Consider the following 21,533-nt stretch of genomic DNA (forward strand, 5'->3'; position numbering starts at 1 on the left):
GGTGACTGACTCTGGCCATTGATTAGATTCATTGTATACTGTATGTACAGTTGCTCAGTCAGCTTTGCTGCACTGCTGCGGTGTTTTACTTTGATGACCCGGCCATGGCCGTTCAGTAATCACTTCAGTCTCCCCATTAGCCCGCCTCTGACCCGTGGTTCACGGGCCGCCCGCCACTGACCGTTGTTCCTCGTCCCTCAGGGCCTAGTGACCGCCCTGCGGGACGTCCACACGGAGCTGTCCTCTGTACGTCAGTGGCTGGACGAGGTGGGCGCCGCTGTACCAGCCGAGGGAGACGTGCCTGACGCCAGCCAGGAGCTGGACACACTGCAGGTGAGAATGGGTGATTCTGAAATTTAAATTATGGGCTTACCGTACCATTCCTGGTCATTATGTGAGTGAGTGTTACGTACGTTGCTGCAGCGATGATTTATGGGAAAATTTGAGTGCAAAAGCAAAAGTGACTGGTTAATGGTGCGAAAGCAAAAACGCTCTTTATATAGCGGGTTGCACACAAATTCAAGATCAATTGGTAGTTCACCAACTCTAAAGCACGTGCTCTTTCTTGGCCAGAACGGTGTGTCTATCGAGTGTCGATTAGAGTCATGGCTCGTCCCACCCTCTGACTTCCTGTTTCTCCCGCGCTGCGGCAGCCGGCGGTGAGTGAGCTGCCCGGCCGGCAGTCGGCCGTGCTCGGCCTCCAGCAGCGCTGTGACCAGCTGGCCGACCTGCTGAACCCGGAGGGCGCCGCCGCGCTCCGGTCTCACGTGGCTGCCCTGCGCTCCGAGGTCTCCCAGCTGAACCAGACACTGAGGCAGCGGCAGGCCAAGACGGCAGATGCTGCTAGTCAGAGGTGGGTGCTGAGAGAGGGAGGGGAGACCAGAGGTGAACAAGCGGGTGGTCCTGGATTAGAGCAGGGGATTGAATGAGCGCGTCATTAAATTCTGCTTTTTGGATTGGTCCTTCGAATTTGGCTACAAAGTTTTCTGTTTTGTTCCATTTGTCATCGATGGCAGTGCAATTTACCTACGCCAATGTGAATATAACCGTGACATGCTCAAACGTGTTGCGTGAATTGAAATCTACGCGATATACATTATTTGATGGAAATGTCCCGGCATCTGTTCGTTCTCAGGGAGGAGACGTACCGTCGTCTGACGGCGCTCACCGGCTGGCTGGACGGCCTGAAGACCCAGCTGGCAGAGTTTGACCGGGTCCAGATCGACTCGCTCTGGGAGTGTCTCACCTCGCTGGCCGCCATGCAGCAGGAGCTCACCTCGGTGAGAATACGCGGCCCGCCGGGCTTCGGTGGGAGGCAGTGGCGAGGGATGAGTCATTGTTTCTTCGCGTGGATGATTTAGACGTATGCTGCCTAGTCACTAGTCACTAGTTAGTCCGTATAACTCTGTTTTTCGCCGCTCGCCGGTCTGCGCTGACAATTTGGTGGCCCCAGATCAGACGAACGCGGCTGTGGCTGGGCTGTACACTCGGGCGGGACTCGAACTCCAGTGATTCAAAGATAGCGACTTGAATCATTTTCGATGGCTTAATTGATGATCGATTTATTTTATGATCATTTTTCCGCAGCGGAGCAATATCGCTTAGAAGTATTCAATATTTGATGTTGTGGTTGTCATCTCCGAGTAAAATACATTATTCTGGAACTTGTCTTCTTATAATGATTTTCTGTGTGAGAAATAGCTGGCTCGCCGCGCCAGATTATACCGAAGCAAAAGGATTCAAAATAAAATTCGTCGTAACGAAAGAAGCTTATTTGTTCACGTGTTTTGCAGTTTTTATTTTTCGATGGCATATTTGGCGTTATTTGGACGTATTCGAAATGTAGCCGGCGTAGCCACGATTATTTAATTTTAATAGTGGCTTGTGTTCAGTGTTAGCTGTGGGAACATATATTATTATTGCTGTTTCTTCTCATCTGGCTACTAGTTCAATATTTAAATTTTGCAATTTTTTCCATGATGCATGATCAACGGGGATCCATATGATCTGCGCCCTGTGGTGTCACCTATCTATATTTATTGGGCGTCAGTTGTGAATAGCGCCCTCTTAGGTGGTGAGAAAATCCTGGCTGACGGTGTATCGTTGTCGCCGCGTCCTCAGAAATTACCGAACTGCGAGTCCGTTCGGGAGGACGCCACCAGCCTCTACAACGAGCGGCCGTCCAAGGAGAACGCCCAGCTGCGCGACCACTCTGAGCAGCTGTGCGCAGCGGCGCGCCAGACGCAGACGGCCGTCACCGACCGACACCAGGCCGTCGGACTGTGGGCCGACCTGGCCTCGCACAGGTCCGTATAACTCAGCGTACAGGCACCAGGCCGTCGGCCTGTGGGCCGAACTGGCATCACACAGGTCCGTTTAACGGGACACAGACACAGACACCATGCCGTGGGACTGTGGGCAGAGCTGGCCTCTCACAGGTCTCTACTAGGAGGATGGAATGTGACTTTAACACTTGTAATGTGAAAATATGACGAGTTGAACAATTAATCGAGCATGGGCTAGCGTCTTGGCTACCTTTTTAGGGAATGTTAATTTTCTTAGAAGCCAATCTGACAAACTATTTTTGGCGTGTTTCAGTAAGCGTCTGGGCGATCAGTTATCGGTGATGTCGGACCGACTCCAGTCCGACTCCCTGACCGCCGAGAAGGTGCCGCAGCTCAAACAGGATCTGGTGACGCTGCAGGTGAGTGGAACAGACTTGTCGAGCGACGTTAGTACTCGCCAGCGAGTGATGTGAATGATGTTGCTGTGGGCCCTGGGGGAGCTTAAGTGAATGGGTATTGAAACACGTCGAATATTGTTAATGAAGTGCAGCGGACAAAGAGTCTGTCAAAAAAAGTTTTGTCAAAAGACAAAAAGTCTGCTGCTCGTGTTAGAAATTCATGTAAAACTATGTCATATTAACCGCCGTGTGTGTGCTTCAAACACTTCCCATCCTTCAGGCACAGCTGTGTAGATCTGCGAACTGATTCGCTCGTTTCGTGCAGTGTGCGTAGCCCGGCTAACTTCTAACTCCTCTCCCCATCACCTTTGCTCTCTCAGAGCGAGCAGGCGGCGCTGGAGGCGGAGGCCGCGGCGCTGGCGCCGGCCGCCGAGCGGGCCGGTCTGACCGTGCTGCGCGGCGAGCTGGAGCAGCCGCCGGCTGAGCTGAGCGATCACACGCTGCGCCACCTGCAGCAGCTGCTGGACCAGCTGGACGAGCACGACGGACGGCTGGCCGAGCGGCAACAGGTGCGGCTGCGGCACGAGCGGGGTGGCCGGTGGCTGTGGGACTGGGGTTGTCACTGAACAAAAGAACATGACCTTTGAAAGCGGAACCATTTGAATGAATCTAGATCATCCATGCTGTCAAATATTTCGTTCATAACAATTTTCCTGCGCACAACTCCCTAGCAATGCATTTCACTTCATTTTATTCACCCTTATCCCGGCGTTTGACTGCTGTCAGGTGTGGGAAAAGTTTTGCGGCGACCGGGACGGCCTGGTCACCTGGCTGGAGGCCACTCGCAGTCGGGTGTCGGCCGAGCAGGCCGGCTGCGCCCGGCTGGCTGAGCTGCCCGAGCTGCTGTCCCAACTCGACTGTGCTCAGAGAGAGGCCGACTCCAGGACTGAGGCCTTTCAGGTGAGGAGACTAGAAATGAGAGATATTCCAACGAAAGATAAGAATATGGCAGAAGAACGTAGCATGTGATTTTTGAATGGTGATTTTCATGTATGAGAGTAATGAAGTTTTCGTTTTTCTTCTTGAGGTGTATAAACACCGTACCTATTTGAGCAGTTGTGAACAGTTGATGGATGCTCATTTTTCGCTGAGGGCAGCAGCTGAGCCTTTCCTCTGAACGGGGCCGCCGCTCTGTGTGTCTGATACCGCTTGCAAGATTATGCCTTGTTTTGCCCATTCACCGACACCGCCCGCTTTCCCACAGGCGCTGCACCAGGAGAGTCAGGCAGTGCTGGAGTCGGACCCGGCCCGCTTCTCCGAGGTACACGAAGAGGTGGTGAACCTGGACCGCGCCTGGAACAACCTGCGGCAGACGCTGACCGAGACGGCAGCACGACACCAGTCGCTCTGGGACGCGTGGAAGGCCGTACAGGAGGCTCTGCAGGCTGCGAATGCTGCCATCGACGGCGCAGAGGCGTTCCAGCAGGGTCTGGGCACCGCGCCGAGCGCCGCTTCGGATCTGGAACAGAGTCTGAGCGACGGACGGCGTGCGGCTGAGAAGCTGGCGGCGACTCGGCGGCAGCTGACCGCCGCTGTGACGAGAGCGCACGCCGCCGCCGCCGCTGCCGGACTCACCGAGTGTCTGAAAGATGAGCTACAGAGGGTGGAGGCGTCAGCACGTGAGACCCAATCTGATCAGCTGCGGGCTCAACTGGAGCGCACGCTGCCCGACCTGGAGTCTGCCCAGGTGCTCTGGGCGCAGGCGGCTCGCGCACAGGATGAGGGGCTGCGCTGGGCAGCGGCGGCACAACAGACACTGCGCTCGGCCGCCGACGGCGCGGCCGGCCTGCGAGAGACTGCCGCGCGTCTGGAGCAGTGCCGACACGAGCTGACCGCGCACCAAACGGCCGCACGGGCTGCTGCTGACAAGGTGGATGAGGTGACGCGCCTGCTGTCCGCCTCTGAGGTGCCGGCGCTCGAGTCGGGTCGCCGGCGGCTCGCCGAACAGCTGGCTGCTGTGGAGACGGCTTTGCGCGGCACTCAGACCACTCTGGACGGACTGGTGTCGCGGGAGGCCACACTGCGCGGCGCGCTAGGCCGCTGCGCCGAGTCGGCCATCGAGCTGCGCCAGAGAGTGGCCACGCTGGACGAGCCGGCTGGAACGCCTGAGCAGGTGGTGGCCCGCCTGCAGACGGCTGACGAGTGCGCCGAGACGGCGGCCGAGCTGGAGACTGCCCTGGCGGCTGTACAAACCGATATCGACGCGATGAAGGAGGAAGGACTACCCACCAGCACATATCAGAAGGAGCATTCGCTGCTCGCAGCGAAATTGAAGAACATCAAGACACAACTGAAGCGGGTCACCGCGCTGCTCGGTGGCTCTCTGGAGAAGAAGTTCACCCTGCTGCTCAAGGACTCCAAGAAGGACCTGTCTGCTCTCTCGGACAAACTGACCTGGTTGGAGTCGGCACCGGCCGAAGACCGGGCGGCCGTGGAAACTCGGCGGGACGTTCTGGCTGAGGTCAGCCAGGGTTTGGAGGCGGCCCGCGCTGCCCAGAGCCGTCTCGCCGAGACGGCCGACCAGTACCTGGCGGCGCTGCCGGAGCAGCGGCGGCCGGCCGTCACTGCCGCCCTCCAGCAGCATGGTGCAGATGTGGACGAAGTCGCCGGCCGGGCGGCCGATGCGCAGACACGCACCGACGCCCTGCTGGCTAAGTGGACCGAGTTCGAGGCGGCGGCGGCTGAAGTCAGCCAGCCTCTGACGGAGATTGAGGCGTCTGAGCTGCCAGCCGGACATCTGACCTCGCCAGACGAGATCGCGCCGCACCGCGCCACCGCTGAGCAGAGCGTAACGCGCCTCCAGGGCCTGGCCGAGCCGCTGCGGCGCGCCGCCGCACTGGCTGCAGAACTAGCCGAGCTGAGCGCTGACTGTGCGGCCCCGCAGCAGGCGCGGCAGCTGGAGGCGCGGCTGGAGGCCCAGCAGCGGCTGGCAGCCGCCCAGCAGCGCCGGCTGGCAGCTGCGGCAGAGGCGGCCGAGCAGTACCGACAGGCCGAGCGGGCCATGACCAGCTGGCTGAAGGAGTCCCGGCAGGAACTGACCAAACACGAGGCGGTACTGGCGGCCAGCCGACCCACCCTTGGCCAGCAGCAGCGTATGAAGGAGATGCGCGAGTCACTTGGCCGCTGTCACGACGGCCAGCAGTACCTCACCGCGGCCACCACGCCTGCAGAGCAGCTTCTGGCCGAGCTGGCTCCCTCCGCCCGGGAGACGGTTCGCGCCGAATTGCGCGCTCTGAGAGACAGCTGGGAGAAACTGATGGACGACGCCAACCAAGCTCTGAAGAAGCTGGAAGCGCTGGTGCTGCAGCTGAGTTCGTTCGACGATTGCTTCCGCCAAGTGGTGACGTGGTTGGACGGCGCCGAGGCGCAGCTGGAAGAGGAGCTGGAGCCGCGCGCCACGCTCCCTGAGAAGACGGCAGTGCTGCGGGACGAGCTGGCTCGCCGTCAGGAGGTGCAGCTTCGTCAGCACATGGTGGCCCAGCTGCGTGAGCGCGCGGAGCTGGCGGCCGACGGCGCTCCGCCCGCCGAGCTGGCAGAGTGCCTGCGCCGCTACGAGGCGCTCGAACAGGCGGTCGGAGCGCGGGTGGAGCGCGCCCAGGCGGCCGTGGACCGTCACCAGGCGCTGGCGCGCGCGCAGCAGGCCGTCGGCGAGTGGCTGTCCGCCCAGCAGGGTCGGCTGGCCGCCGTGATGGCGGAGAACGAGCCGGCGGCGGCGCTACTGCCGGCCGTGGAGCGGCTGGAGGCGGCCGCCCAGGAGGGTCTCGGTCTGCTGAAGGCCTGCGAGGCGGCGCTGGACGCGGTCCGTCCCGACACTGCGCCGGAGGGCGGCGCGGCGCTGGACGCCGAGATGGGCCGGCTGCAGGCCGACCACCACCGCTACATCTCGGACGTGTCCGACCTGCGCTTCCGGCTGCAGGCGGCGCAGCAGCAGCAGCAGGCGCAGCAGGAGTGCAGCCGACAGCTGGGCGACTGGCTGCTGAAACAGGAGCAGGCCGTGGCAGAGCCGGCGCTGCTCGACACGCAGCCAGAGAAGGTGGCAGAGGTGAGTGGCAGCGCCGCTGACGGAAACAGTCACAGTAACGCAATAGGGATACTGTGGTGCTTAGGTCTTGTCAGAACAACTGAAACACCATTCACTCGAAAGTTCCGCAATCGTCCACCTGACTGAAATAAATCATACTCTGAGAGTTAAAGGGGAAAACAATGCTACAATCTTCTTAACCCGCGCCCCACTGGGGGGGGGGGGGCTATTTATAGCCCCCCCTCCCGTTTTTCAGCAATAACTTCCAAACCGCTTGACGGATCGACGCCAAACTTTCAGCACCTTCGGCTGCATCAATTTGACACCTTGTGTCAAAATTTGAACTTCGTAGCTACCATAGGTCGGCCGGAAATGACGTCAGAGTGACAGCATGTTCGTCCAATTTCGACGCAAAACATTGAACCACAGCAATCGCTCCCAAGAGCTCAGTTTTTAAGCTCGATCCAATTTCTTTGCATGAATGGACTCAGAATTGACCGTGCTATCAAACTGCTATCTCGGATTTTCAAAATTTTGAAAATTTCGATAATTTTATATAATAATATTTGTTACCGTGATAATTCTCCTCGCGTTGTGTTTATTTTAACTTAAATACTTAATGTTTGACAATACTGTGCTTCAAATTAACTTAAATGCTTAAAGTAAAAAACACTACATATTGTCCTGTTGTCTCTCACAACTGCTCTCCTTTATTTTTCACTCGAAATTATTCTAGCGCGTGGACAGCACTCGCGCACATATTGCTCACATTTCCTCAACATCTCCCCCGACCCTGAATGACCCCCTCATGTCATTCAGAACTTCACCCCATCGTCTTTTGGAGCAAGTCACTGCTCCATCTCCAGCCGAATGATCTTGGTGACTGGTCTCTTCAGAAGCCCCTTTGGCGTTCTCACATCCAACACTCTGACCAGGCCGTCTGAGCCAGGATACGTCCTCTCCACCCTCGCCATCGGCCAGTTTCCTCGAGGTGCGCTCGGGTCGAGAAGTAAGACAACTTCTCCTTCCCTCAGATTCTGTCGAGCTTCAGTCCACTTTTGCCGCACCTGCAGAGTCGGCAGGTACTCACGCAACCAGCGACGCCAAAACTCTGTGTTGAGCTGCTGCAAGCGTCGCCAGCGCTGTCGCAGACTGCATCCCTCGTTGCTTGCTGAGGGAGCCATCTCGACTCTCGACGGTCCAGTGATGAAGTCTCCCGGTGTCAGCGGCGGCCGATCGTTGGGATCGGAAGAGACGGCTGTAAGGGGCCGTGAGTTCAGAAGTCCTTCAGCCTTGCAGAAGGCTGTTTGCAGCTCTTCATCGGTGAGATCCGCTCGTTCTAACGTCTTCGTCAGTGCTTTCTTGGCTACCTTCACGAGCGCCTCACAAACCCCATTGAAGTGAGGTGCTCCAGGTGGACTGAAAGTCCACTTCGTTTGATGCTGCGACAGCTCTCTTTGAATTTCTTCGCCATCCAGCTCCTGGACCTCCTTCTTCAGTTCTTTCGCGGCCCTCACGAAGTTTCTCCCATTGTCTGATCGTATCTCTGCTGGACGACCGCGGCGCGACATGAATCGCATCAGGGCGCGCAGAAAGCTGGCGGTGTCCAGTGAGTACGCCATCTCCAGATGAACCGCCTTTGTTCGCAGGCACACGAAGATGCACAAGTAGCGCTTCTGTCGCACCTTCCCTCGTCCCTGCTTGGTCCGGAACGGGCCAGCGTAGTCCACTGCACATACCTCGAAGGCTCGCAGACCACCTGACTGTACTTGTGACGTCGTCAGCGGTGCCATCTCTTGTTCCTCGGGCTTGTTTGTGAGCTTCTGACATGTGACGCACTTTCGGGAGCAGGACTTTATCATCTCTCTCGCTGCAGGGATCCAGAATCGCATTCTGAGGTCAGCCAGAGTGTGCTCAATGCCCATGCCATGTTCAGCCTTCACATGAAGATGCTGAATCACCAGCTTGCTGATGATGTGGTTCTTCGGTAGCAGCATCGGATGTTTCGTCTCAAAGCTCAGATCCGATCGCTGCAGTCGACCACCCACTCGGATGACTCCATCTTCATCCAGAAATGGACTCAACTGTTTCACACTGCTTCGCCGGCAGGCTTTCCGTGCCGTTGTGCCGGTCGTTGCCGCTCGTTCGAGCTGCTCTCTTTCTTCTGGGAACGAGTCCTTTTGAGCCTGACGCACCCAGAACTTCTCTGCTTCCAGTATCTCCTCTGGCTTCAATTCCTTGTCCAGTTGAGTTCTGTTCGCAGTTTCCCTCCGCAGAACTTTCACGAATCTCCGCACCCAGGCTGTGACTCTCAAAAGCCTTGTCCAGCTTGAGAAGTCCTCCGGGTTGAGAAGTCGGCAGCTGGGACCTGACGGCGCTCTCACGGCAAATGTGCTTTTCTGGTCCTTCTTGAACTCAGACTTGTCGAACTGCTCCGCTTGAAATTTCTTCTTCGGTGGCCACTCGTTACTGTCTTCTAGCAGAAACTTGGGCCCTTCCATCCAGAGCCGACTCTCTTTCAGCTCACTAAAACTTAAGCCTCTGGTAGGCGCATCTGCCGGGTTGTCTGTCCCCGACACGTGCTGCCACTGTTCACGTGACGTCACCTCACAGATCTCTGATATCCTGTGGGCGACGAACGGCTGAAAGCGGCGGACTTCATTCCGAATCCAGCACAGCACGTCCATCGAATCGGACCAAAAGTGCACCTCTTCTAGTGTCTTGTTCATTGCTGTGCACAGCGTCTTCACAAGCCTCAATCCTAGCAGGGCGCCCATGAGCTCCAGTCTTGGAATAGTTTGGATCTTCCCTCGTGGCGCTACCCGAGCGCGAGCCAGCGCGAGCTGAGAGGCTCGTTTACCTTCACATTCGGAGACGACGTAAATAGCGGTGCCGTAGGCCTTCTCCGAGGCGTCACAGAAGACGTGAATCTCCTGGAGGGTAGCGTCTGGGAAAGGATGAATACATCTTGGCACTGAAAGGCTGCTGAGCTGCAGTATATCTTTAAACCACTCACGCCACTTCAGCTGCTGGTCACTTGGCAAGGCGTCATCCCAGTCTACTCCGCTGTTCCACGTCTGCTGAAACAGCATCTTCGCTCGAATGGTGAGCGGCACGAACAGACCGAGCGGATCGAAGACGGATGCCATTTCCCTGAGGCACGCTCTTTTGGTCAGTTCTCCGCAGAGGCCTCCTCGCTTTGACGTGTCTATGGACAGGCGATCTTCGTCTGCTGACCAGACTACTCCAAGCGTCTTGGTTGGTACCGAGCCTTGATCTTCGAAGAAGTGCTGAGAGCTGACTGCTCTGTCTTCGATGGGGATGGCCTTCAGCACACTCGCATTGTTAGACATCCATTTCTTGATCTTCATGCCACCATCTTCCAAAATGGTACTGACCTGCTCTCTCGCCTTTACAGCCTCGTGTTCGGTTCGGAAGGACTGGATGCCGTCATCCATGTAGAAATGTTTCAGTAGCACCTCAGAGCCCAGCGGAAACGCGCTGGCGTGCTTCTTGGCGTTTTCTTTTAGCACGAACTGTGCGACGAATGGAGCGGCCGCGTTTCCAAACAGCCATCTGTTTGACTCGTATACGGTGGGCTCCTCGTCCTTCATGTTTCTCCACAGTACTCGGTGATACTTGCGGTCATCCGGAGCCAGCTCGACCTGCAAGAACATCTCGCAGACGTCACCGATCAGTGCGATGCGATGCAGTCTAAATCCGAGCAGTGTCTCGACCAGGTCAGTATAAAGAGACGGCCCTGGGAGAAGCTGTGAATTCAGGCTCACTCCCTGATACTTTGCAGCTGCATCATACACTATTCGGACCTTTGTCGACTCCTTTTCTTCTCGGACGACTGGAAAGTGTGGTAAAAACCACTCTTTTTCACCACTGTGCTCTCTTTTGGATGCGAGGATTTTGCTCATGTAGCCCTTCTTGACGTACTCTTCAAGAATCGCACCATACCTGGCAGGCAGGTCGCCTCCAAGTCGCTTCAAGGACTGCTCAAGTCGAACAAGACGCTGCATCGCTGCTTCATAGTTGCTGACCAGCTGAGGTTCCTGATCCCTCCATGGCACAGCTGCTTGATAGCGGCTACCGTTGTACACCAGCGACTTCGAAACCTTCTTTGTTGCTTCCTGCTCTTCACGTGACATCAGACTTTCTTCTGATTTTCTAACTTCAAGTACCTCTAGGTCAGTCATGCACTTGATTGCTTCGATTTCTTCTTTACATGTTGTCTTTGAGACGTGCGTCCTCAGTGTTCTGGAAAAGTTCGACATGTTCTCCCTCATCTTCAGCGCAGAAGATCCATGTTCGGCGAACTTCTTTATCGCACCGAATGCCGTCCACCCCAGGGGAGTCAAAACTGCCACTGGGTCGGAATCGGCGCCCTTCACGGTCTTCAGAGGCACAAATAGCGGGGTCGTCACCGCACAGAGGCCGATCAGAATGTCGACACTGCCGCCACTCATTCTCGGAAATGGTACGGTCTTCATGTGCGGCCACTGGCTCTTCACCGTGTTCCAGTTTGTACGCACTGATGCACCATCGAGACTTGAAATCACGTGGACTTTGATTTCTGGTTCATAGGCGCTGTGCAGACTTGAAAACTGCACATCCCCCGTCTTCATGCTGACGTCTTCTTTTCCATTCACTGTGCTGAGCTGCAGCACTTCTTCTGGTCCATCGAAACCCAGCTCGCCTGCAGCAGTCTTAGTAATGAAGGAGGCATCGGAGCAGGGATCGAGCAGAGCGTTGAGAACAACCGAGCGGTTCTTGTGTTGAACCAAGACTGGTGCCACCTGGAAGGCTATCTTCCCGTGTGTGGCTTCTTGCTCTGCAGTCGCTGCAGCAGGGCTACCAATCAGAGCTCAAGCTACAAGCTTGAGCTCTGATTGGTAGCCCTGCTCGTAGTACCACTGCCACTGGCTCCACTGGTCTGCTTAGATGGATGAAATTCGTTTATATCAGCCGCATTCTGCCACCTCGCAGGCTGGTCTCGGTTCATGGCTCTCTGCCGCTGCTCTTGTTCCTGCCGTTCAGCGTGGAGGAGAGTATGATGACTGCCGTTGCATCCATCAACTGTGCATCCTGGGAATTTCCTGCAACTAGTCCCGCGGTGTCTTCCACTGAGGCATCTGAAACAAGTTCCCTCAGACTTGCACAGCCCATATCTTCTCGAAACGTTCCAGCTCTGGAACTCTGCACAATCCTGTAGCATATGACGCGCTTTGCATGCCACACAAACTGTCTGCTCTTCACCATTTTCATGCTGCTTGCTGATCCTGTTCGTAGCGTACGTTCTTTTCCCACCAGTTTTCTGTTTTCCTGGTTTTGTTTCGTCTCCGGTCCTCGCCATCTCCTTCGCTTTCTTCTCGCATCGTGCTTCCTCTGATAGCCATTCGGCGAAGTTACCGAAGTTGTCTTCCTGGCCTGCGGTTGTCAGCCATCTTTGGTAGTTCTTTATGTACGAATGGTGCAGTTTTTCGGCCACCAAGATGTAGTATGCCGACACATCTGATAAGTCGTCGACTGAGCCACTCTCCTTCAATAAAGTGATAAGGCAGCTCACTTTATCGGCATACTGCTCCAGGCGCCTGGTGTCTCCCTCGGCGATGTTGGAGAACTGCCGAATGTCATTGAGGCCATGTCGGATCCGTCTTGTTTTTCCGCCGTACTTGTCTGTCAGGGCCTCTCTTGCCTTTGCATAGCCCATCTCAGATGGTTTGTAGCCCTCTACGAGCTTCAACGCTTCGCCAGAGAGGCTGTTCTTTAGGTAGAGCATCTTCAACTTTGGATCAATCCTGGAGGTTCCAATGAACGCGTCAAAAACCACCTCCCAGTCTTCGAACTTGGCGATGACTCCCTCGAACACTGGTAGTTCGGGTTGCTTGATGCCCTTAACGGAGACCTCCACATCCTGTTTTGTCTGTTCTTTGTCCTTTTCGGTCTTTTTCCTGGAGACTGTCATGATGAGGTCTTCACAGGCGTCAGTAAATTGGTACGTATCCTCCATGAAAGTCTCCGCTTCTTGGTCCGTCTCTAATATGTCGCAAATGTTCTCACTGACCTCCCTGATCGTCTTCAGCTGTTCCTTGAGTTGATCACATTTATGCTCGATGACACTTCTTTCTCCATCATTGCTCAAAAGCTCTTCAATTTCCCTCTTCAGCTTAGCAGCTCGGGCTTTGTAAGCGTTCCGCCTTCTTCTTAACTTCGGCTCGTTCATTCTTAAATCCGTGGTCACGGCACCAGATGTTACCGTGATAATTCTCCTCGCGTTGTGTTTATTTTAACTTAAATACTTAATATTTGACAATACTGTGTTTCAAATTAACTTAAATGCTTAAAGTAAAAAACACTACATATTGTCCTCCTGTTGTCTCTCACAACTGCTCTCCTTTATTTTTCACTCGAAATTATTCTAGCGCGTGGACAGCACTCGCGCACATATTGCTCACATTTCCTCAACAATATTCAAAATTTATATTTTTATGTGTTTTTCAAAAAGTTTTTGACTTTTCGAAAAAACCGGAATATATGTGACAGAACGCATGATTATGACTAACTCTAGCAAGTTTTAGCTAAATATCTTCAAAAATGGCCAAGTTATACGCATTATTGCAAAAAATTCACAATTATAAATTTTTCAAATCAATTTTTCAGTACGTATTTGACATCGTACACCAATATAAATGGCACCATCGTGTTCCTGAGCTCAAACTGCATCTAATAGACACCTTTTTTGTTGAAAAATTTTAACTTCAAAATTTGACCTTTTTTGACCTGAAAGTGACCTGACCTAAGCTAAATTCGACTCAAAATGACCTCGAATGACACAGACGACATCAAATTCGAAATCTATGGCCTAAATGGACCATAAAACATGTGTCACGTGACCGACGCATGACATAATATTTCCGTGACCTGTGATGACCTGACCCTGACCTGAAAATCAAAGTACAAGTTTGGTACCCTCAAGGTATCTAGAGCATCTGTTCACGAGTGTGGAAACCAAAAATGAGCCTGATCTGACTTGTAAGACGGCGGCCAGAGCCCAAAATGTAAACAAGCCAAAATGCTAATAATTTTTACTTTGACCTGACCTGTGACGTCATCGGTGACCTCGAGGTCAATGAAATTAGGTTTCGCTCGACAGTTTTTCCGGGGCTATCAGACGCCGTTTGAATTTTGACGATCGGCCCAGTAGTTTCGGAGTTAAGAGGGGGGGGGGGGCTATGAATAGCCCCCCCCCAGTAGGGCGTGTTATACACAGACCCCAGTGGGGCGCGGGTTAATTGTTTGGACGCTGGAATCATGTGTTTGGGTTTCTTGGGATCCAGGAATCTCTTCTAGAATTATAATGGACTCTAGTTTATCTTCACATTTGAGCCTTCCTTTGTAAACTATCCCGGACATCACGCTGGCTGACCCGTGCTCCCTGTGCCGTTTCAGGCGGATCGTCTGGAGGCGCTCTGCGCCGAGGTGTCTGAGCGGCAGTCGCAGCTGGCGCAGCAGCTGGGCGGCGGCGGCGGCGGCCTGCTGCAGCCGCTGCAGGCGCGCTGTCAGCAGCTGCTCTCCCAGCTGCAGGAGCAGGCGGCGCGCACACGGCAGATGGCCGGTGAACACGGGGAGTACGAGTCGCGCCACGCCGCGCTGCTCGAGTGGATCGAGGAGGCGCAGCGGCAGCTGACAGAAAACAGGTGAGATGGAAGAGTGTTCCACGGGGTGGGAGTATTCCACAGGATTCCTGATGCATCGCTTCTTTCTCTGTTATTTCCTTTTTTAAGTCTACTTCGCCGAGCGATTCGTGACAAATGCTTCTTGATATTGATTCCGTTTGACTGTCATCTGACCCTCCATGCGCGCACACGTTGTTCACAATGCCCGTTCCCTGCAGCGCGGTGGTGGGCCAGCTGTCTGTTCTCCGCGAGCGGCGCCGTCTGCTCGAGGAGCTCTCGGACGAGTGGTGCCGGCGCAGCGGCGAGCTCGACTCGCTGCTCACTCTGGGAGAGCGGCTGTACGCGCACACTGGACCGCTGGGACGGGAGACCGTCCGCGCCCACAACATGTGAGTGAATGGGAATTAACGGTCTGTGCCGGCAACAACGAGATAGGTACCAGCGTATCGGGACGGTCATCATTTTTTGCGTGATTGTTCGTTTCAAGTCATATGTAAGGACGTTATCTGTGCCAACGGTGTCTAGTCTAGTCATTGTCTGATCTGCAGTACAGTGGTGTCGTCCCAGTGCAGTTGCAGTGTTTTCAGTCCCAATCTGACTCCTCACCCGACCCTCCCCACAGGTCGGTGCGCGCCGGCTGGGAGCGTCTCTCTGATGCGCTGCAGGCCGGCTGCCAGCGGCTGGACAGCTGTCTGCAGCAGTTTGCCGAGTTCAGCGAGCAGCAGGAGCAGCTGACGCGCTGGCTGCACGACGTCGAACAGGCGATGGCCGCGCACGCCCAGTTGCGGGCCACGCTGCAGGAGAAACAGGCACAGCTGCAGGTGCGCTCACGACGAACGATGGCTCTCTGGCTAATCTTTGTATACCACTGTGTCCTAGTCTCTTCACTGTTTAGCCTTCCTTATTCATGTCTTTTTATGAGCTATTCTTTGTCTGTTATCCGTTCCCTCATTTCATATTTCAGCTCGCTTTTGCTTCTATTTGATTTCTCAATTCTGCATCATCTCCGTTCTTCTGATTTTATTTTACTATTTGTATCTGCTGACCTTTTACCACCGACCTGACCCGACCTGTGTCTGCCTCCACCTTACAGAGTCACGAGCTGACGGACCAGGAGATCGGCGCCCACCACTCACTGGTCACCGACGTCTGTTCGCGGGCCGGGGAGCTGATCGCTCAGACCCAGGACAACTCACTGCAAACTTTTGTCACCTCAATCCAGGCTCTGTTCGACACCATACGTACCAAGTCCAAGGTGAGACCGGCATTAGTCATGCAGTGATGAGTGAGGCGATAAGACGCGGCGTTTGGCAAAGTTCAGTCGGCCTCCTTGGGTAGTCTGCACTGGATGTGGCTATTGTTTTGCTGTCCTATTTTTTTTTTTTTTGTCAGTGATGTCATTGAAATGAGGTTCTGCGTGGGCTTGCAGCAGCATATTCCATTTTAGGGCTTACTGATATCATTTTCGCTAGTAATTTGGATAACGAACACGATGAATGTACTTACAAACGTTTTATAGCCGTCTTACAGCTAGCGCACTGCAATGAATTGCCGGTCGTTCATGATGTCCTGCTCCTCCCTTCCAATGTACTGACTATATACCTGCCCGTTTCCTCCGCAGGAGATTCTGGAGCACCTCTCCGAGTGTGTCCGTCGCCACGAGGAGCTGCAGACGGCCAGCCGGCAGCAGGCCAGCTGGCTGGCCAGTCAGCGCGAGCAGCTGGCAGCTGCCGACTCGGTCAGCGGAGAGCCGACGGCTGTCCAGCAGAGGCGAGACGCTCTGCAGGTGGGACGTGACGGATGAGTCGGGCAGACCGCGACTGTCAAACGACAACTGGTGCTAAAATCGTTATGGCATTTTGTGGTTCATTCTTGTTAGCTCTTCCCGTAACCTTATATTTCGTAACGGATGGTGTTTCCACTCATCCGAAATAAAAACCACGCATGTATGGGTTATAACTTTCCCTTATTTAGTGACTGGTCTCCGATCTCACACCATTGCTGTCTGTTAGTCTTGCTGTCTGCCTGCTTCGCTACCTGTTCCCCATAGTCTTCCGACTCCCATGTATGACCCCACCATTCATATCCCCTTTCCTTCTGCAGAAGGTGCAGTCGCGCCTGCCGCAGGGCCGCCGGCAGATGAAGAAAATTCACGACGCCTGCGTTCACACCGTACTGGGCACCTCGGAGCAGGGCGGCGCGGCGCTCCAGGCGGCCGTCACCGCGCTGGATGACGACTGGAAGGCCTTCGAGCAGCAGTGCGGTAAGCTCGTAGACAGCGGAGGCATGGATGGTGAAAACGTCCGTGATCAGGCTCAGTAGTTGTGTAGTTTTGTCGAGTTGTCTGCTGTCGGTGCAAGGTGCGTCCTATGCGGGTATGTCTTGATCAGTATCAGTGATGATGTAAGATACCACTGCCACTTGACCTAAATTATTCTTTACTTCAGGTCTTTTCCTGTTTTCCTGACCTTTGGTGATTACGCCGATCTCCGGCTGCCGTCCGGTCAAAAAAGACCCTACATGGAATTTCCGTACGCTGGCCCCTGTGCTGACCTCTGTCTGCCTCTCGCCCCTCCAGCGGCGGCCGACACGCGACTCCAGGAGGCGGCTGATCAGTGGGCAGAGTATGAACGGCGGCACCGAGAGCTCACCGCCTGGTGTGCCGAGCACGAGCAGCTCTTCTCCCAGCTGCAGCTCAAGGCCACACTGGACGAAAAGGTGAGACGATCGGAGTCACGATGGCGTCAAACTGGCTGCGAATTCAGAAGGTGATACTGTGGTAACATAGTTACTGACATGTCTGGATAGTTTTCTGCAGTGCCCTTGAGTTACCGCGCTCTAGAAACCTTGATCAGGAAAAAATGTCAAGCTGGCTGTAGAAATTAGCATGAAATGGCCCACCAGCGTACTGCTTGGTCGAGCTAATGGTCGCCTGAACAGCTAGCACTCCAGCAGCTGTAGGCGCATGTGGGTGAAGGCCGTTGCATGATGTTACATTTAGTTACATGAAGACCGTGATTGCACTGCTCATCCATTCACTGACTGTCTCCCCTCCGTCTGTTCAGCTGGAGGTGCTGCAGCGACTGCAGGCGGCCCGGCAGGCCATCGTCGGTCGAGAGGCCGACGTTGACCAACTTATCGACTGTGGAAACGACCTGGCCCAGCTGTCAGGACTGGAGAGAATCAACACTCAGGTATGGGAGCGGATGCGTTACCAGCTGCGAAGGCAAGGCACTTTAGAAAGTTCGATGCGTGAATGCTTGGTGTGCGTCGTAACCTCGTTGGATAGACAAATGACAGTCGCCAAAGTTTCCATTTGCTGCTGAGATTAATCAGGCCAAGCGATACGGAAGGAGATCGTAGGTCTCCAGGTTTTCATACTCTGCAGTAACAGTTTCGGTGTCCGCTATATTATGTTAAAACACCTCTATTAATTCACTTTCGTTTGAGTACTATGCCTTTTTATCAAGCCGCTTTTGTCTTGACTTTCGGCAGGTGAAGCAGGTGTCGACGCGCTACCAGGAGCTGCACATGGCATCCCAGAGCCTGCTGACCAAGTGGCAGAACATGATGGACGACCACCGCGCCTACGACGAGAAGCTGGCAGAGACGGAGGCCTGGCTGCGGGACACGCCGGCCACCGAACAGGCCGACCGCGGTAAGATGGACCAGACCATGGAGGAACTGGTTAGACCAGTTCAGACTGTCTACGTCAGAAAAAACGGATGGTTTTATTGACATTATTGTGACTTTAAGCTGCATCAGCTCAATATCATGTGTTTTTAACCTAATTACCTAGGTAGTCTGCTGAGCGCCAGCTCCCTATGTCGATCTGCCGCCCTGACCGTTTGAGGCTCTTCTGTTCGCTCCAGGCCAGCACCTAGTCAGCAGCCTGTGCTCGCTCGGGGAGCGGCTGTTCTCTGGCAGCTCGGCGGCCGGCAGGGATCTGGTCAGACAGCAGATGCGGGCAGCCAAGGAGGGCTGGGAGGCGCGGCAGGCGGCCAACCGGGCCGCCCAACAGGTAGGGACAATACCACAGCTCGCTCTCTGATCGTGTGTCGGGCGGGCCGCAACGGGCGCTGTGGCTTATGGCTGCAAAAATTGTGCCGGCTACTTTGACTTTCGAGTCTAGCTGTTCGTTGTCGTTGTTGACTATTTCTCTGTTTTTCTCTAGAATAATTTAATTTCTTCTGATAAACTTGGTTATCCCAGCTATTTAATTAATATTTCCAATTCATTAAACTCAAATATCTCCAAGCTCAGTTTTTGTTCTCACAATTTCACCCTGCTGTCTTTCTCGATACGTGCTCTGCCATTCTTCCGTCTCCCCACCGCTGCTGACTTGCGCATCGTGACGTATTTCAGGAGGCGGCCGCTCGCTCCCGGGCCGAGGAGGCCTGCACAGAGGCTATCAGTCAGGTGTGCTCCTGGCTGGACGGCACAGAGCGAACCCTGGCCGCCGAACCCACCAGCTGGCTCGCAGCGGCCGAGCTCAAGGCCAAACTGCAGAAAATCAAGGTTAGTGATGGAGTGGATCCTTGTCACTGAAGGGGATGATCCTGGTGCGGGGTGTATTTTTTTTTTAACGGGTGAGGGTTGTGAGATTTTAAATGTTTCAATGCCGCTTGTCTTGTATTGTGTTTCCTTAAATTGCTGGTGGCAAGACCCGAAATGTCTCACGAAATGCATTCCAGTTCATTGTTAGCAGTCTGCCCGTCACTGCGCGCAGTACCGTCTCGCGTCTGACCTCTGTCCGCTCCCCAGACGGCCCAGTCGGACGAGCCGCACTACCGGCGCCTGCTGGACGGCGTGGAGCCCCGCTGCGGCCTGCTGCCGGAACCAGCCCGCGCCGCGCTCCAGTCGGCCACGGCCCGACTCCAGGCCGCCTCCGCCGACAGCCGGAGACAGCGCGAGCGGCTGGAGACACTGCTGGACCAGCTGTCGGCGCACCAGGAGCTGGTGCGCGCCCACCAGGACTGGCACCGCACCACCGACGAACAAATCAAGGCCGTCTCAGGTAGGCATCTATTCTGCTTGAAGAGCTGATTGGACCTTGAAAATTATTAGGTGATATTGTTGAATCGAATAGATCGCAGACGAGGTAATTCGTCTAATAGCTTAGCACCAACGAGAGCTGTAGTAGACCCGTGCGTACACCGCCATGCTGTCCACCGTTTGACACCGCCCCTTCCCCTCCCTCGCTCAGACCCGGCCGGCGGCCGCACGGCGCTGTCTCAGCGGGCGGCGCGGGCCGCCGAGCTGTGCCGCCAGCTGACGGACGGCGCCCCCTCCCTGTCGGCGCTGACGGCCCAGGCGGCGCGTCTGTCTCCCCTGCTGCCGGAGAAGTGGCAGGCGGCTCTGCAGAGGGAGCTGCAGCAGCACCAGAGCGGCGCCGACCAGCTGCTGCTCGCCGTACAGGAGGCTCAGCACGCCCTGCAGGTGGGAGGCGGATAGGGTGGGAGCGACCGCCTGGTCACCTCTTGATTATTGTGAAAGCGATGTGAACCACATTACTTGAACACGTATAGTAATTTGCTAGTAATTATCGTAATCTCATTAATTGTTTCGCTCTGACTGAAAAACTAAAGTGCTTAGAGTCCTCACAAATTGTTTTACTGTATCAACATGGCAATATCTTTTCATGTTTGTAGGTAGCTATTCGTAATTTCTCATAGATTACCTACTTTACTCTTAGCAGCGTATGTACTTAGCTATTCTCTCTGCAGTGTATGACACCCCGATGTCGTGTTCCAGTCGCGGCTGGGCCAGTGGTCGGCCTGCGAGGCGGCGCTCGAGTCGGTGGTCGGCTGGTTGAACGAGGCAGAGGCCACACTCAAGAACCACTACACGCACAAGAACACCCTGGAGGAGAAGGAGGAGCAGCTGCGCCGGTTCCGCGAGCTCAGTGCCGGCCTGCACCAGCAGGAGGCGCGGCTGGACAAGCTGGCAGCGGACGTGCAGGAGCTGAGCCGCAGCAGCGGCGACAACCGGATGACGTTCATCGTACAGCAGGCCGTGTCGCGGGCCAACAACGTCCAGGTCATGACCAAGGTCAGAGCGGGGATACATTACAGGTCATGGGCAAGCCGGTCAAAGTGGCGACTGGCTAGGACAGCAGGACCATGTCATGATGGACGATCAATATCAGAGTTGGGAGACGCAGGATCTTCTTCAGATGATAGTGTTTAAAGTCATGGCCAACGCAGTGAGGGAATTGGGGTTTGCGATTAATATGGGCGAGGTTGTGTTTGCCAGTAGTTTTACGCTACACCGTATGACCGACAGGACCTCCTGTCTCGGTACGAGGAGGGAGTAAGCCAGCACAGGGACTACGTGCAGCAGTACAACGCCTTTCTGGCCGAGTTCTCCGGCTACCAGGAGCAGTTTGCCGCCGTGCAGGTGAGTGAATTATGGCGGGTGGGTGTGAAAGTGCCTGTCGACAGTGACCAATTTGGACGACAGACAGCTGTCATAGGGAGATGTAGTTATGACAATCAAGGCTGAGATATCTGCTGGGCTGGAGAATTAGACGACAGCTGCAGCTGATTACATCCAGTTTGCACCGACTGCAGATCGACCTCACCGACCAGCCGTCCGTTCTTCTATGTTGTACCGCGCATCTCTCCGCCCGCAGACGGCTCCCGTGCGCCGCTCCACCCTGAAGCAGTCGCTGCAGACTGTACAGCAGCTGCTGGCCGGACAGCCGGCCGTCAGCCGGCAGCTGGCAGCTGTCAGTCAGCTGGGCGAGCGGCTGTACGCAGCCACGGCGCCCGACGGCCGTCAGCTGCTGCAGGGGCAGCTGCAGCAGCTGCAGGCCGCGCACGACACGCTGTACGACCAGCTGGCGGCCACCGAGAAACAGCTGATGCTCAGCGACAGCAAGTGAGTCGACCGCGCTGTGCCAACAGTGGGGCTGGGTTGCACATTATGTTTTCCTGGCCTCTTTTTGGTTCGAAGTCGGATATTAACTAACTTATGATTGTGAATATGTACATTTTTCTAGGAACATTTAATTTAATTTGGCCGGTGCCGCTGCACCACGAACTAGAATATGCTCTCAGCTCTATGAAACGTCTAGCTCTGG

General features: G+C 55.1%; 2 protein-coding genes across 2 annotated transcripts in view; one reads left to right on the forward strand and one right to left on the reverse strand.

Moving 5' to 3' along the window:
* LOC122392833 (nesprin-1-like) overlaps positions 1-21,533 on the forward strand; it is a 108,011-nt gene that overhangs the window by 38,772 nt on the left and 47,706 nt on the right. Inside the window, exons 34-58 of the mRNA XM_043388145.1 lie at positions 202-333; positions 654-853; positions 1,136-1,280; positions 2,122-2,306; positions 2,599-2,704; positions 3,064-3,252; positions 3,470-3,643; positions 3,948-4,250; positions 4,383-6,785; positions 14,223-14,470; positions 14,668-14,838; positions 15,072-15,270; positions 15,543-15,704; positions 16,071-16,235; positions 16,553-16,712; positions 17,028-17,167; positions 17,515-17,643; positions 17,945-18,107; positions 18,322-18,470; positions 18,815-18,967; positions 19,214-19,466; positions 19,656-19,888; positions 20,204-20,500; positions 20,735-20,848; positions 21,084-21,331. Coding sequence (XP_043244080.1) covers positions 202-333; positions 654-853; positions 1,136-1,280; positions 2,122-2,306; positions 2,599-2,704; positions 3,064-3,252; positions 3,470-3,643; positions 3,948-4,250; positions 4,383-6,785; positions 14,223-14,470; positions 14,668-14,838; positions 15,072-15,270; positions 15,543-15,704; positions 16,071-16,235; positions 16,553-16,712; positions 17,028-17,167; positions 17,515-17,643; positions 17,945-18,107; positions 18,322-18,470; positions 18,815-18,967; positions 19,214-19,466; positions 19,656-19,888; positions 20,204-20,500; positions 20,735-20,848; positions 21,084-21,331 — 6,821 coding nt within the window. The remainder of the gene's footprint in view (positions 1-201; positions 334-653; positions 854-1,135; positions 1,281-2,121; positions 2,307-2,598; positions 2,705-3,063; positions 3,253-3,469; positions 3,644-3,947; positions 4,251-4,382; positions 6,786-14,222; positions 14,471-14,667; positions 14,839-15,071; positions 15,271-15,542; positions 15,705-16,070; positions 16,236-16,552; positions 16,713-17,027; positions 17,168-17,514; positions 17,644-17,944; positions 18,108-18,321; positions 18,471-18,814; positions 18,968-19,213; positions 19,467-19,655; positions 19,889-20,203; positions 20,501-20,734; positions 20,849-21,083; positions 21,332-21,533) is intronic.
* On the reverse strand, positions 7,543-11,049 carry LOC122392847. The gene is made up of 2 exons (XM_043388172.1): positions 9,170-11,049; positions 7,543-8,134 (listed from the first exon to the last, which is right to left on the reverse strand). Exons 1-2 carry the CDS (start codon positions 11,045-11,047, stop codon positions 7,613-7,615), a joined length of 2,400 nt encoding a protein of 799 aa, XP_043244107.1. The 5' UTR covers positions 11,048-11,049; the 3' UTR covers positions 7,543-7,612.

The sequence above is a fragment of the Amphibalanus amphitrite genome, unplaced genomic scaffold (assembly GCF_019059575.1).
Source record: "Amphibalanus amphitrite isolate SeventyFive unplaced genomic scaffold, NRLGWU_Aamphi_draft 000503F_arrow, whole genome shotgun sequence".
NCBI lineage: Eukaryota > Metazoa > Arthropoda > Thecostraca > Balanomorpha > Balanidae > Amphibalanus > Amphibalanus amphitrite.

Bases quoted from the DNA above. Each gene is read 5' to 3' on its own strand.
- LOC122392847 (XM_043388172.1), bottom strand. From the start codon at position 11,047: ATGTCGAACTTTTCCAGAACACTGAGGACGCACGTCTCAAAGACAACA. The intron at 8,135-9,169 runs GACCAGAAAAGC...GCGCTCGTGAAG, and splicing joins ACAAGTCTGAGTTCAAGAAG to GTAGCCAAGAAAGCACTGAC.